The sequence below is a fragment of the Odocoileus virginianus genome, chromosome 21, assembly GCF_023699985.2.
Source record: "Odocoileus virginianus isolate 20LAN1187 ecotype Illinois chromosome 21, Ovbor_1.2, whole genome shotgun sequence".
Classification (NCBI taxonomy): domain Eukaryota; kingdom Metazoa; phylum Chordata; class Mammalia; order Artiodactyla; family Cervidae; genus Odocoileus; species Odocoileus virginianus.
The window spans coordinates 4,920,657-4,936,079 of NC_069694.1; the positions used below are offsets into that span (position 1 = coordinate 4,920,657).

Below are 15,423 nucleotides of genomic sequence, written 5' to 3' on the forward strand. Positions count from 1 at the left end.
TCTTGATTCCAGCTTGTGCTTCATCCAGTCCAGCATTTCTCATGATGTACTCTGCATATAAGTTATATAAGCAGGGTGACAATATACAGCTTTGATGTACTCCTTTCCTGATTTGGAATCAGTCTGTTGTTCCATGTCCAGTTCTATTTTTTCCTGACCTGCATACAGATTTCTCAAGAGGCAGGTCAGATGGTCTGGTATTCCCATCTCTTTCAGAATTTTCCACAGTTTATTGTGATCCACACAGTCAAAGGCTTTGGCATAGTCAATAAAGCAGAAATAGATGTTTTTCTGGAACTCTCTTGCTTTTTCGATGATCCAGCAGATGTTGGCAATTTGATCTCTGGTTCCTCTGCCTTTTCTAAAACCAGCTTGAACATCTGGAAGTTCACGGTTCACGTATTGCTGAAGCCTGGCTTCGAGAATTTTGAGCATTACTTTGCTAGCGTGTGAGATGAATGCAATTGTGCGGTAGTTTGAGCATTCTCTGGGATTGCCTTTCTTTGGGATTGGAATGAAAACTGAGGGATGAGATCACAAGAGGACTGAGTGTAGATGGTACTGTTTTAAATGTGAGCTGGGCCAAAAAGGCTGCCTGTTTTTGTCTAGCCACCTTCAGCTGTAGGCGCATGAGTGCGCGTGGGCAGAGCTGGTTTGATCAGCAGGTGCGTTTGCCCCGCCCCAAGTACAGCGAAGCTAGAGAGAAGAGACTGTGGCCACAGTGCAAGGGCAGGGAGGTCGCGGTGGGATCAGCGGTCCGAGAGAAGCCCAGGCAACCTCCTGCATCCTTCTCCCGAAACAAGCCCTGGCCCATCTTCTGCTCTCCATGTGGGTCCTCATGACGGCTGTGCCACATGCGTTTATCAGTTTTCAGAACACTATATTCTCTTTCCACATTCATTTATCAAGGCAGCTTTAACCTGTCAGGTGATGTCCTTGTATCTTATCCCTCTTTTATAGCAAGCAAGAGTATTTCTTTTTCAAACTTCTGCAGATCTAGAAGACAGTTGACTGCCATCTTTCCTGTTAAAATAGCATTTTAATTTTACCAAATAATATAGATAAAATTCAGAATTTTTGTAGTTGTAGCATTTTATCATCTTCACCTTCTTTCTCTAGAGAAATTAATTATATCAACCAATTTACTCTGTTTGGACATAGGACACTCCTGCAAACTTCTGAGGAAGAACATGGGAATGATTGTTATAAATGAAGGCTCTCTTGATGTAAGTAAGATTATCTTTTTGAAAGACTTTTAGTAACTTACTTTGCGTTTTATATTTGGCTAACTGTTGAGGTATTTTGTTTTCCTGGGTTAAAAGGTGCCTTATTACTATCGTTCTGCTGGAACAAACGTACACTGTTTTGAACCACTGATGTAAACAGATGCTAGTTTTGTGTCTTTAACAGCTAAAAGAAATTGCTAAACGTTGTGAGACCAAAAAAAAGCTGCTTTACAAAAGTATTCTGTCAAGAGATTGCTGAGTAACTACAGCTTCTTTGTATCTGCCTGAGTATTTTGTATATTTCAGTATTATTACATACTATATATGTAATATTTCAGTATGAATATTTTGCTTCTTTTTTTAAAAAATGTAAAAGCTATTGAGCAACACCAAATAGCCAACAGTCAACTTTTTTTTTAACGTCTGAAGTTCAGAGCTGAAATAGAAATTCCTCGGATGTCTGTTTTCATGACTATGATCGCATGAAGTTATGGTTGGAAAGGAGGGCAAAGATTATTTTAGGAGTATAATAGATAAAAGTTAACCCCCCAAAATGTAGGTCATGACCTGTAAATATTTTAAGGGAAAGATGACTATTTGCAATTAAGGTGGAAGACAGAACGGGAAAGGTGATATACAGCTGCTTGAAATACCCATTGTGACGCAAAGAGCAGAAGAGGAAACCTGATAAGTAGGGATGTTGGAGAAGCTGAGAGGCCGGCTCTGTGGAAGGGATGGTGAAGAAGTAGATATTTAGAAGTTGGGTATAGACAGGAAACTACATGTAAGAAGTACTTTGTTTGTGATTTTTAGCTGGAATCATGATCTCTTCTTTATTATTGTGCTTAAAACAAGCCTTGTGATGCACGTCCCTTTCTTGTGAAATCTTTGAGCCCCTTGTAGCCTGAGTAATAACATATGATTTTGCAAGCATGGGACCTGCTTACGCCTTTAATTATTGGAGAAGTGCTTTTTGTGAACCAGGCTTTAATCCCAAAAACACAAACAAACAAACAAAGCTAGCCCTCCAAAAGCTTACAAATATTAAGAGAAGTACATTGCATACAAGTAATAATGCAAAACAAATAGGTAAGGTAGATAACTTGCTGTGAAAATATCATGAAGTTTTAGTAACTATTTGCAAAATAAGTGGCATTTAGTTACATAAAGGTGAGTAACACGTGAGTAACTGAGTTGGAGGAGCAGAAGCAGAAAGTTAGTGCAAGTCAAGTTCCTCTTTGGGTGCCTGAATGAGGAGCATTAAACTTGCACACAAGATTATAATTTTTTAAGTATGTTTTGTTTGAATAAACATAAACACAGAATGTAAAGCTTTTCCAAGTTATGAAAAGAGAAAATATAGATGGTAAAAAGTGAATCTCTCACCTTTTTTTCTTTTATTGAAGTATAGTTGATTATAATGTTGTGTTAATTTCCACTGTGCAGCAAAATGACTCAGTTCTATATACATATGTATACGTGTGTGTGTGTGTGTGTGTGTGTATACTGTTTCATATTCTTTTCCATTTTGGTTTATCATGGAATATTGAATATAGTTCCCTGTGCTGTATAGCAGGATCTTGTTGTTTATGAATATCCCACCTTTATACCCAAGCTACTAGTTTACCTTCCTGGGGATGGCCACTAGTTCCAGTCTTGTGTGTTCATGCAGAGCGGTTCTGCCATATCTAAGGGATTTATGTGCATGCCAGTCGACACATCCTTTGTTGTTAAACACATATTACAGCATCCTGTCCACACTCCTTGATATTGCACTTTGCTTTTCTCACTTAATATATCTTAGAAGTTGTTTTATAATGATCTGTATGAAGCCGCCCAATTCGTTTTAACAGTGGGCACAGTGTTTATAAGGCACCCATTAAAAAGTGATAGAGGGAGTTAAACCTGGAGAGGTAGTCTCAGGCCAACTGTGGAAAGCTAGGCCAGGTTTGAGTTTGCCTTCATAGGCAAGGGGTGTGACTTCATCAACCTCTTAAAAGAGGTGTAATGTGTAGAAGCAGTTGGCAAGTTGGAAGGGTACAGACGAGGGACCAGCATAGGATTCAGGGAAGAGGAAATGGAGCACAGAGCCAGCGATGGGATGCAAAGTTCAGGGACGCTTATCCCCATGGGGGTCCCTGGAAGACGAGCCATCCAAGGTGGTTCCAGAACTGGGTTGCAGTTGTTCACAACCTTGCAAAAACTTCAGTGTAAACGTTTCCATAATCCCTATAGACTTTTAGGCCTTTGTCAGCATCATAGGTTAAACGTGATGCACAGACTTCCTGACACTTGAAGGAAATCAGAAGTGGGACCTGTGAGACGGAAGTGAAACATGGTTGACCACATGCTGGATTTGACATACTTTCCCTTTTGTCTGGATTTAGGCTTTCACCTTACATAGAGTGTGCTGGCATTGCTCCTTTTGTTTTCATCTGTTTCATTATTTTTCTCCAACTCTTGGATAAACACATCCAAATGTTCTTGAAGTGTTTTTAGTGTCAAATGATGTAAACAGTAGCCTTGAGGAAAAAAACAAAAAGAGAAAACTGAAATGCCGAAAATATTCTGTGCACTGAATCTTATATTGTTAAGACGGAGGCATTTATTTTCATTCTGAAGTTTCCAAGATGGTAACTCAAAACTAAGAGACACTTCAAAGGTTTTTGCACTTCCTGTTGCTACAGGAGCAAACATAAATAGCCTCCGGGGAATGATCGTTTTCAAGGAGAGCAAGGACCCCGTCTGTCTATTTTGGTTTTCGATCTCTGTCTCCAGCAAGTTGTCTAGCACACTGTTGTGTGCGTGCTCAGTTATGTCTGGCTCTTTGTGACCCCATGGACTGTAGCCCACCAGGCTCCTCTGTCCATGGAATTCTCCAGGCAAGAATACTGGCTTGGGTTGCCATTCCCTTCTCCAGGGGATCTTCCTGACCTAGGAATCGAACCCACATCTCCTACATTGGCAGGTGGATTCTTTACCACTGAGCCATAAATATTTGAGAAATGGGTTACTGAATAATGTTTAATTAAGGGCTCCCTTTTTAAAAAATTTGTATATCAGTTTTAGATGTGGTAGTAGTCAATCATATGTCTTATTTAAAGAGCAAAGTGATTGGAAACGTCCTTAGCAATTTGTGTCCGTTGGGTGTGAAAAGTCACAGGCACACGCGACGGCTGAGCAGACTGACACTGATTCGCCCAGCATCGGACTGCCTCTGGTTCTCGCACTGGTGTCTGGAGGAGGCTTTTTCTCCCAGGCAGTTAAGTGGTGACTTTAAACGGATCTGGCTGTCTGGGGTCAGACCTGCTGCGGTGAGCTCATTTGCTTCTCAGCAGGAAAGGAAACCCCACTTTGCATCATAGCTCCTCCAGGTCTTGTGTCATGCAACCCACGGCTGAGATTTCAGGCAAATCATCAGAATGAGTCTAGGCAAATCACCATTTTTCATTGCCATGGAAAAGAAAAGCATCCTCTGTGTTCACGTTTGTACTGATAATAATAAAAGGGTTATCATTCCATCAGCACAAAGAATGATTAACATTCAGGTAATGAACTTAGAAACACACTACCTTAGGAAATAACATAATAGGAAATAAATTGTAGGTGTGCAAAGTTTTGTCAGATCACAATTCTGATGAATGTAGTCACATCACTCTGTACAGTAGCACGGTGGGTCAGGGCCCAGCTCTGCCCCACCTGAGTGGCGGGCTCTGGACAAACTGGAATTAGAGAACTTCTCTAAGCCACTTGTGCTGCCTCTGAGGTAATGATAATGTTACCCTTGGCACAGGACTGGTATGGTTAGCACAGGGCACAGCACGTATGAAGTGAATGTTACAAAACTTTGTAGAAAAATAGTCCATGTTAAAATCCTGCTCCGCAGACCTAATATGGAAATCTGACTTTTCTGCCTCTGTACACTCCCAGCTTCTTTCCCAGAAGAGCAGCTCTCCCCACAAGCATGATGCCTGGGTGCAGGGCTGGGGCTTCTCACCCAGGTACCTACCCAACTGTTGCCGGATGTTGCAGTGTCAGCAAAAGAGGGTCTTAGGAAGCTTGATCATACGCTTTTAATTTAGAAAGTCAGAATTTTATGGATAAGCCTCTTTAATTATCATGTAAAGTTGATCAAAATCTGTTAGATGTTTATAATAAGCAGGTAATTTAGGTAACATGTAACTTTTTATCATGTAACTTTGAGCCATTTTATTAAGGGTTCTGATTATGATATTCATATGAGACGTTTTCTTAAGGGTCTGCTAAAGCAAGAATTTTAAATTACTGGCTTGAAGAATATTTTGTACTTCTTCCCTAAGTCTACAGAAATGCCCAGAAATGACCCCATTAAATTCTCAGAAACCCCTTTGGCTTGATGACCTAGATCCAGGTTCTTCTAGCGTCTCTCTCTTTTTTTAATTTCTATTGGAGAACATTTTTTTTTACAATGTGTGTTAGTTGTTGCAGCAAAGAGAATCAGTTATTCATACACATATATCCACCCTTTTCTGATTCTTTCCCATAAAGACCACCAGAGAGTAGTGAGCAGTGTTCCCTATGCTGTGTGGTAGGTCCTTCTTAGTTACGTGTTTTATATATAGCAATGTATATATGTCAACTCCAATTTCCCAATTTATCCCCCAGCATCTCTTTTATACTTTTGGCTTACCATGAAGTAACTTGTTCAAAATATATCTGTTAAAACTGGAAATATCTAGAAATGTGAGCTAAGAACTCGGGAATCTCCCATTGTCTAATTAACATCTTTTAAAATGTAGTATAATGAGTTTATGTTATATTAAGGAGTGTGATGATTATAGTGTTCAAATCCCCCATAGCATTCTAACTCTGTGAATCTCTGAAAATACTTCAGGTGACCCAGAATATTTTTTTTAATGGATATTATCTAGCTTTCTGTAAAAGGTGGAGAGAAAGTGAAGACTGTTTCATTGGGATGGCTCAGGATTTCACCACCCTCATCTGGCAAGCCTGGGCGGGTGGAAGGAGCCATGATTTCTCAAGCCGTTAGCTCTGTAGGCACCCAAATGGCCCTTCTTGAGTCTCACGTGGTATACTGGTAACCTTGACCCCTCCTCCTTCTAGCGCCTCCTAGGACGGTTGCGGGATCTGTCCTGGGAGGCAGCGCTGGACCTTAAATTTGTTCTTACTGTTTCTTCTCCTCTTTTCTACTGTCGGGATTCCCTGGGAAATAAAAAGGGGCAGAGAGGAAAATTGCTCTATATTTATGGAATCAACAGGAATGATGGTTAAATATGAATGTGAGGAATTTGGAGAAATAAATTTCCTCTACTTGGAGTCCAAAGGCGTCCAGTCTTCCCAAATTTAACTCCTGAGAAGCCCTGCCTGCCTCTCCTGCTGACCGTCTGGGCTCAGTTGTTTCTCAGAGTCCGCTTCTGATGACATTCATATTTAGCCTGCTGAGGGGTCAGCACCCGATATACCGGAAGCAGATATGGATCCCAAAGGAAAACGCAGGTTGCGACTACGTGAAAAGGAAGTTCTGCCGCCGCTGCAGGGCTCTGTGCAAGGCTGAGAGCGTCATCAGAAAACACTGGCTTATGTTTGGACTAAACATTTTACAGGGTCAATCACATTTGCACCTGAAAACGTTAGTAGGTAGATACCATTATGGCCGGGCTTCCCTTATGGTTCAGCTGTTAAAGAGACCGGGAGACCCAGGTTCAATCCCTGGGTTGGGAAGATCCCCTGGAGAAGGGAAAGGCTACCCACTCCAGTATTCTAGCCTGGAGAATTCCATGGACTGTGTAGTCCATGGGGTCACAAAGAGTTGGACATGACTGAGCAGCTTTAACTTCACCATTATGCGCAATCTTGAAAGTAAACTTGACCTCTGGTGCTAAGCAAACTCTGGAGGATGTATGTAAGTCATTGGATTCTGGAGTCTAAGCAAACAGAATTTTCTGGAACCTCAGTTTCCAGTGACACTTGTAAAACAAGAGTAATAATAATACCCATCTCTAGGGTGTTGTGGGGGTTAAACAAAACAATACCTTTTAAATACGATGCCTAGCATTTAGTAAGCACATAAGAACTATGAACCATTCTCGTGATCATCATTATTATTTCTTTTAACATCTTTATTGCTGAGGGTAGGGGGAGTTTCGGTTTGCCAAGTGCTATGAGAGGTGATTTTAAATAGCCGTCCTCCTCACTACTTAAATTTCTCTGCTTAATTTGCAAATATGAACTTAAGCCAGCCTACGTTTGATTATGGATACCAGTGTTTTCTCTCACCCATATATTTTGCAGAAAATGAATTGTTAACCACATTTGATATTAACAAGCATAAGAATATATATTTTTCAACACCATGGTAAAAGAAAGCCCTTTATAGGATTGCACATTTTTTTCTAGCTAAATTTGGTTTTATAACACCATGTAAGCTTCAAATATAACTTACAAGCATTCATAACATAAATGGTAAAGTTGTCATCTGTACCCTTTTAAGCTCATCTTACATGTATTATGCAGACAAACCTTACTGTTTGGGAAACCAATCACTGTTGAATGGCTTCTGAAAGAAATCCAGAATAAGCAAGTTATTGACTTGGCTCCAGAAAAAGAAGGGGAAAAAGGAGAATTGAGGCTACTTCAGGTTTTGTCTTGAAATGTCCCATGAGTCTAATACAATACATTTTGTATTGCTGTGAAAAATAGTTCAGGCAGGTTTTAAACCACAGTGAATTTTCTTCCACTGCCAGCTTTGGACCTTTAGAATTGTGAATTCTCTGTTCCCATTAGTAAAGTTGTTTCAGCTTTTTGGCCTGAAAGTGTTTAAGAGCTCAGTTTAACTTTTAAGGTGTTAATGTGTCCCTATCAGAAGCAAAGATATGTTTTTGTAACGTCCCATTGCAGGATGATTGTTCAGATGCTGTCTGGCACACAGCTTGCTTCAAGTAGTGCTCAGTGAAGAAAGTGAACTTTGTTACATTTGAGAGAAATGGTTTAGTAAAAAAATATGTATATAAACATTACAAAAAATGAAAATAACATATGAACAAATAATCTGTTCTCTTTTCCTCTGATTTAAGATAGTGTCTGCCACAAACCAAAGTTCGTGGTTGAAAAAGTTCCATCAAGTCCATTGTTTGGTCTCAGAAAAACTAAATGTGTCCCCTTTTCTTAAACAAAATTCAGTAATCTTGGCTTCTGTGCAGAACCCAAAGTGAAGTTGTTCACAAATTCATAGTATTTCTGTTTTGAAAAATTCCTCCTCCCACAAGCTTGAATACTCTTTTTCTCTCTTTTTTTTAAATTTATTTTTGGCTAAACATCTGAGCTCTTTCAGGAGCTCTCTGAGACCTAGAATTACCGATAAATCCTTTCTAACCAGTCTACCCTCTGGCCATCTTCTCACAGCTTGTGGGCAGTTTTGAGGGGAGCAGACTGCTGTGCCTTGGGACTTTTTTGCATCTCTGCCACCCATATCTTTTGATGAGTTATGAAATTGACAGTTTGCAGGAAGCTGTGTCCCAGGTGTGTCTGTATGCATTCGCTTCTGTTCTTTTGTTCATTTTTACTTTTTTATTGGCATATAGTTGCTTTTTGCCTCCATTCCTACATGAATGATGATGTTTGTCTCAACTACAGATGGAGACTATGAGTTCACAGGATTAGCAAATGTGGGATCCTGAATTTTGACCTAGATGACTTTAATCCCAAAATTGTTTTTCCTTTTGTTTTTAAACAACCCTTCCTTCTCCAGAAATAACAGGGCCTTAGTCTCAGAAAAAAGCCTTCTGGGAACGCCCCCCCCCGCCCCCCCCGATTTTCCAACTTGCCTCTGCCTCCCTTCCTACTCACCACCAAGGCTCCAGAGCGACTGGGAAAGGAGTGCTCCTCTGGGAACTGGTGGTGTTGGGTATCTTGTATTTATGAAATTTGCAAAAGACCCTATATTCCATTTTACTCTGACAGTTGAATGTAGAATTTTTTTCTAATGGATGTTGAAAATAATGGAAATGGTGTGCCTTTGGAATTTGCAGTGAGGAAACACAGTAGGTAATGATTCCTCTGTATTCCTGCGTGAATTAATCCAAATCATTAAGGAAATGGGCCCAACCTTAGCTTTCTTTGTGGTTCTTGGTAAGAATTTCTCACAGACACCAGTTGTTACTTTCTCCAAACCGTTGATTTGGTAATTTGCTTATTTTCCAAAAAGATGGTTGTCTATTCTAAGCAGTCTTTTCTGGCTGAACTGAGGGCCATACGAGAGACTGGATGTCTGCCCACCCAGTTCCTCCAGGACGCTTCCTCATGCACTTGAGTTACTGCCGCTGCTGGAGAATATTTAATACCAAACTCAAAATAAGTGTTTAGGAGGCTTTCAGTGGTGGTTTCAAATAATTACTGTGAGGGCTTTGGTAAAAGCCTTTATCCACAGAACTATTTAAATTATATAATTATACCCCCTGCCTCACCCTTCCTTCCTTTCCCGGGGTTTGTCTTTCTTTGCTCGATGCCTCCTTCCTACACTGCAAGACAGACTTGGACCCAGATTAGACACTTCTCAGCCTTTCTCTCTAGGGCACCCCAAACGAGAGTGGATGCCTCACAAGGAATTATTTGCCTCATGGAACCTATCATAACCCCAAATCCCAAACCTCTGCCCAGGGGCCAAGAGCAATTTACCCAACTCAACAACTTCCTCTTCCTACCTTCTTCCATCCTTTAACCTTTGACCTTTTCTCACATGGCATGACCCTATTGGGAGATTGGACCATTTCCTCAATTACAGTGTTTTATATCTACACCTGCCCTGGAAAGCTCCTATCTGCCTATCAGCAAGGCATGAGCAAGATTTTTTTGTTTCCCTTTCCATTATGTTTAGCAATATGTATTGATTAAATTCATTCACTTGACTGTTTTCCACCAAGCTGTTTTGGAAGACCTCTTTGACCATATGTTTTTTTAATTTATTTGTTTTAATTGGAGGCTAATTACTTTACACTATTGTGGTGGTTTTTGTCATACATCAACATGAATCAGCCACGTGTACCCATGTGTCCCCCCATCCTGAGCACCCCCCACCTCCCTCCCCACCCCACCCCTCTGGGTTGTCCCAGAGCACCAGCTTTGCGAGCCCTGCTTCATGCATCAAACTGGCACTGATTACCTATTTTACATACGATAATATACATGTTTCTGTGCTGTTCTCTCAAAGCATCCCACCCTCCCCTTCTCCCACATACTCCATGATTTCACCTTCTGTCTGCCTTTACCCACTTTGGAAAAATTACTTTATGTTGGTTTGATTCTATATGAATAGGTTTTTTGAAGGTTATGTTCTAACATAGCCTAGGAGTTTAGAAACACCAGATGTTTTGGTCAAAAACTGTCCAAGAGAGCTAGTGATCCTGACTGGGATAAATACTAAATGGACCAGTTGTATATAAAAATACTTTCTCTTTACTCTCAGGTATATGATCTTTACGACGTACAGATCAGTACAGCGTACAGCCTGCAGTACATTCTGCGGTCAAGGAGTAGTTGATATATGTGTTTCATGGGGGTATATGGAACGTCCTGTGGTTCTCTGAATCAATAACACATTGTCAAAAATAATACCCAGTGATTTATCTGCATTGTTCTTATGGGAGTCGTAACTTACTCTTTAAGAACGTGCTAACCTTGTCCATGCTTGTTATGGTCATAATGTATTATTACCAATGTCCTTGGAATACTCTGTTAATTTGTAATTTTAGGTTGTGAATACTGAGGATGTAAAAATAGAGAAAGAATGAAACATTATTTGGCCATAAATTTATAAACACCCCATGTCTTAAATGGTGATGAGATAGGGCCACAAACCACCAAAACAGCTAATGAAATATGTCAGTTTACGATTCTTAGATCCTCTTATTTGACATCTTATGTTAATTGATCGTAGATTTTAAAACTAAGTAGGTTAACTAAGGTTTCCCCCTGCCAATGAATATTTATAAATCTGGTTTAAAAAATAATCAGTACCTAAGAAGCTAAGGTGATGGTGTTATTCTGAAAAATATGCCATCAAAGTGAGTCCTCACTGTTTTCTTTATCATTGTTTTCAACCTACTATTTCTGAGGGTCCCATTTACACATAATGCTATTTACTCTGCATATATATATATATATGACTTTATGTTCTTTAGGGGAGCTTAAAGTCTAACATATATTTATGTGGTCATCTGCAAAAAACATAGATAGTAAGAGAGAAATGCCAATCAGTTTGTAACTTTCAATTTATTTTCTGCTCAAGAGTTATATCAGGTTAGAGACAGAAATTGAGAGATAAAGGAAACAGTCTAAGTAACTTTATAAATATTTGTCCTCCTACTCTCTGCTGAGAGCCACGTATCATATGGGAAGGGATAATGCTATCTTTTCTATGAGTGAAGGAAGACAGATTTCCAGATAGTTTTTACATAAAAGAAGTAGTAGCTAGTAGAGTTGAGTGTTAGTAATCAAAAAGTAAATTGAAATAAAATTGCTGTTAGGAGATTTCAAGAGGAAACTGAAGATCATCTCAGTAATATACCACTTGGATTGCACTGAGGTTATACGGTGATTGACGAGGTGCAGAGTATTCATTCTTCATCATGTGTTGATAACCCTGTTAGATCTGATGTCAGAGGAAGGAAAAGAGCTAGTCTTTCTCAGATGTCACCTCTGAGCCAAGCACAGGACAGGACTCCTGAGTTAGCACATCTTGTCACAACAATAACCCTATGGAAGAGACATTTTTAATAAAAAAAAGACTCAGAGAAATAGCCTGCCTACAGTGGGAGAGCAACGATTCAACCCGAGCCATTCTGGTACCGTACCATTGCCTTCTGCATGCCTGCATGCTGGGTCTTATTCAACCCGAGCCATTCTGGTACCGTACCATTGCCTTCTGCGTGCCTGCATGCTGGGTCTTATTCAACCCAAGCCATTCTGATACCGTACCATTGCCTTCTGCGTGCCTGCATGCTGGGTCTTATTCAACCCGAGCCATTCTGATACCGTACCATTGCCTTCTGCGTGCCTGCATGCTGGGTCTTATTCAACCCGAGCCATTCTGATACCGTACCATTGCCTTCTGCGTGCCTGCATGCTGGGTCTTATTCAACCCGAGCCATTCTGATACCGTACCATTGCCTTCTGCGTGCCTGCATGCTGGGTCTTATTCAACCCGAGCCATTCTGGTACCGTACCATTGCCTTCTGCGTGCCTGCATGCTGGGTCTTATTCAACCCGAGCCATTCTGGTACCGTACCATTGCCTTCTGCGTGCCTGCATGCTGGGTCTTATTCAACCCGAGCCATTCTGGTACCGTACCATTGCCTTCTGCGTGCCTGCATGCTGGGTCTTATTCAACCCGAGCCATTCTGATACCGTACCATTGCCTTCTGCGTGCCTGCATGCTGGGTCTTATTCAACCCGAGCCATTCTGGTACCGTACCATTGCCTTCTGCGTGCCTGCGTGCTGGGTCTTATTCAACCCGAGCCATTCTGGTACCGTACCATTGCCTTCTGCGTGCCTGCGTGCTGGGTCTTATTCAACCCGAGCCATTCTGATACCGTACCATTGCCTTCTGCGTGCCTGCGTGCTGGGTCTTATTCAACCCGAGCCATTCTGATACCGTACCATTGCCTTCTGCGTGCCTGCATGCTGGGTCTTATTCAACCCGAGCCATTCTGGTACCGTACCATTGCCTTCTGCGTGCCTGCATGCTGGGTCTTATTCAACCCGAGCCATTCTGGTACCGTACCATTGCCTTCTGCGTGCCTGCATGCTGGGTCTTATTCAACCCGAGCCATTCTGGTACCGTACCATTGCCTTCTGCGTGCCTGCATGCTGGGTCTTATTGAACCCGAGCCATTCTGGTACCGTACCATTGCCTTCTGCGTGCCTGCATGCTGGGTCTTATTCAACCCGAGCCATTCTGGTACCGTACCATTGCCTTCTGCGTGCCTGCATGGTGGGTCTTATTCAACCCGAGCCATTCTGGTACCGTACCATTGCCTTCTGCATGCCTGCATGCTGGGTCTTATTCAACCCGAGCCATTCTGGTACCGTACCATTGCCTTCTGCATGCCTGCATGCTGGGTCTTATTCAACCCGAGCCATTCTGGTACCGTACCATTGCCTTCTGCGTGCCTGCATGGTGGGTCTTATTCAACCCGAGCCATTCTGGTACCGTACCATTGCCTTCTGCATGCCTGCATGCTGGGTCTTATTCAACCCGAGCCATTCTGGTACCGTACCATTGCCTTCTGCATGCCTGCATGCTGGGTCTTATTCAACCCGAGCCATTCTGGTACCGTACCATTGCCTTCTGCCTGCCTGCATGCTGGGTCTTATTCAACCCGAGCCATTCTGGTACCGTACCATTGCCTTCTGCATGCCTGCATGCTGGGTCTTATTCAACCCGAGCCATTCTGGTACCGTACCATTGCCTTCTGCCTGCCTGCATGCTGGGTCTTATTCAACCCGAGCCATTCTGGTACCGTACCATTGCCTTCTGCGTGCCTGCATGCTGGGTCTTATTCAACCCGAGCCATTCTGATACCGTACCATTGCCTTCTGCCTGCCTGCATGCTGGGTCTTATTCAACCTGAGCCATTCTGATACCGTACCATTGCCTTCTGCATGCCTGCATGCTGGGTCTTCTCAGGCATGTCTCTGCGTCCCTATGGAGCGTAGCCCTCTAGGCCCCTCCATCCATGCGATTCTCCAGGCAAGAATACTGGAGTGGGTTTCCATGCCCTCCTCCAGGATCTCTTCCCAACCCAGGGATCAAACATATGTCTCTTAACGTCTCCTGCATTGGCAGCTGGGCTGTTTACCACTGGCGCCCCCTGGGAAGCCCCGATTGCCTTCTAGAGTTAGTCAAATGAAGAAATAAATAAGGAGGTAGATTGGAATATACATGTACCCCTGGCAAAAAGTTTACTGATACACCATGAAATGAACTTGCCTGTGACATGGTGCTGTGGGATATAATACTTTCCAGAACAGCGAGCCTATGTAGCCACCTGATCTAAAAGTACTTTGGAGTTCTTGGTATTTTTACTTAAGTTAGTGGTTGAAACTATTCCTTATTTTTCATTTAGTTTTCTTCCTTTCACATCATTAAGGAACTTTTTTTCAAAATAAATATTTCCTTTCCAAGGAAGATGAAAAATGTTTGATTACCTTGTTGCACCTTATACGCTGCAACTACCAGAAGTTGAGAAGCACCTTGAATTCTTAGCCACGGCGCATGTTTCATCTCCTGAAACTTAAGTTCTTTGCAATGTGGTTCCATTGTTTGCATCAATGTTATCAGTGCCCAGAAGCACCATCCGAACCTTCATGGCCCTTCTTGACTTTCTAACTAAAGAAACTCCATTTTTTATGGTTACACATTTGTTGCTGGCTCGGGAAGGTCCCCTGGGGAAGGAAATGGCAACCCACTCCAGTACTCTTGCCTGGAAAATTCCGCAGACAGAGGAGCCTAGCAGGCCACAGTCCGTGGGGTCACAAAGAGTCAGATGCAACTGAGCGACTCCTTCACTTCACTTGTCACACGTTGATGGCTGCCTTCTCTACGCTGATTGGGGAGTTGTGCACATCAGCTGACAAGTTCTAAAAAGTTATTTTACAGGGACTCAACCTCTGGCAAATTGTCTTATTTCATCAGAGTCCCCGTCTTGCTCAAAAAGATACTTTCCTGTAATCGTATATTGACTTTTGCCCTTTTGGTGGAAAGTAAGTGAAAACTGAACTCGAAACCAGAGTTGCTGATACTGAGGTGAAAAGCACAGGCTTCATAAACCCAACCATTCTGACAGGGGTCAGGATTGTGTGTCCTCCAAAAGTGATTCAACATCAGCCAAAATTCTATGCTTATTTCATTTACCTGGTGGTGAATTTCTGATAAAATGATGGTAAGCATAAGTTTACCATTTGACCTGCGCACATTTAACAGTTTCCCAGGAAAAATACAGGTGCTGAGTTCTTATTTGTACTCAGACCCACACACCAACGTATAGTTTGAACTAAATAAGTATATATGTATACTTTTTTCTTTTAACTTTTGCTGTTTGGCTTAGCCATGCTGATGACACCCTCTGGGATAAGATGAGTGATCACACGTTTCCTTCTGTCGCTGTAAGTAACTGCAGCTTGGAGCAGGGTGTGGGAGCC

The 15,423-nt window shown here is 41.9% G+C and overlaps 1 protein-coding gene across 1 annotated transcript in view; it reads left to right on the forward strand.

Annotated features, from left to right (window-relative positions):
• ATP8A1 (ATPase phospholipid transporting 8A1) overlaps positions 1-15,423 on the forward strand; it is a 240,371-nt gene that overhangs the window by 134,522 nt on the left and 90,426 nt on the right. Inside the window, exon 24 of the mRNA XM_070451955.1 lies at positions 1,162-1,226. Within this exon, the coding sequence (XP_070308056.1) occupies positions 1,162-1,226 (65 nt within the window). The remainder of the gene's footprint in view (positions 1-1,161; positions 1,227-15,423) is intronic.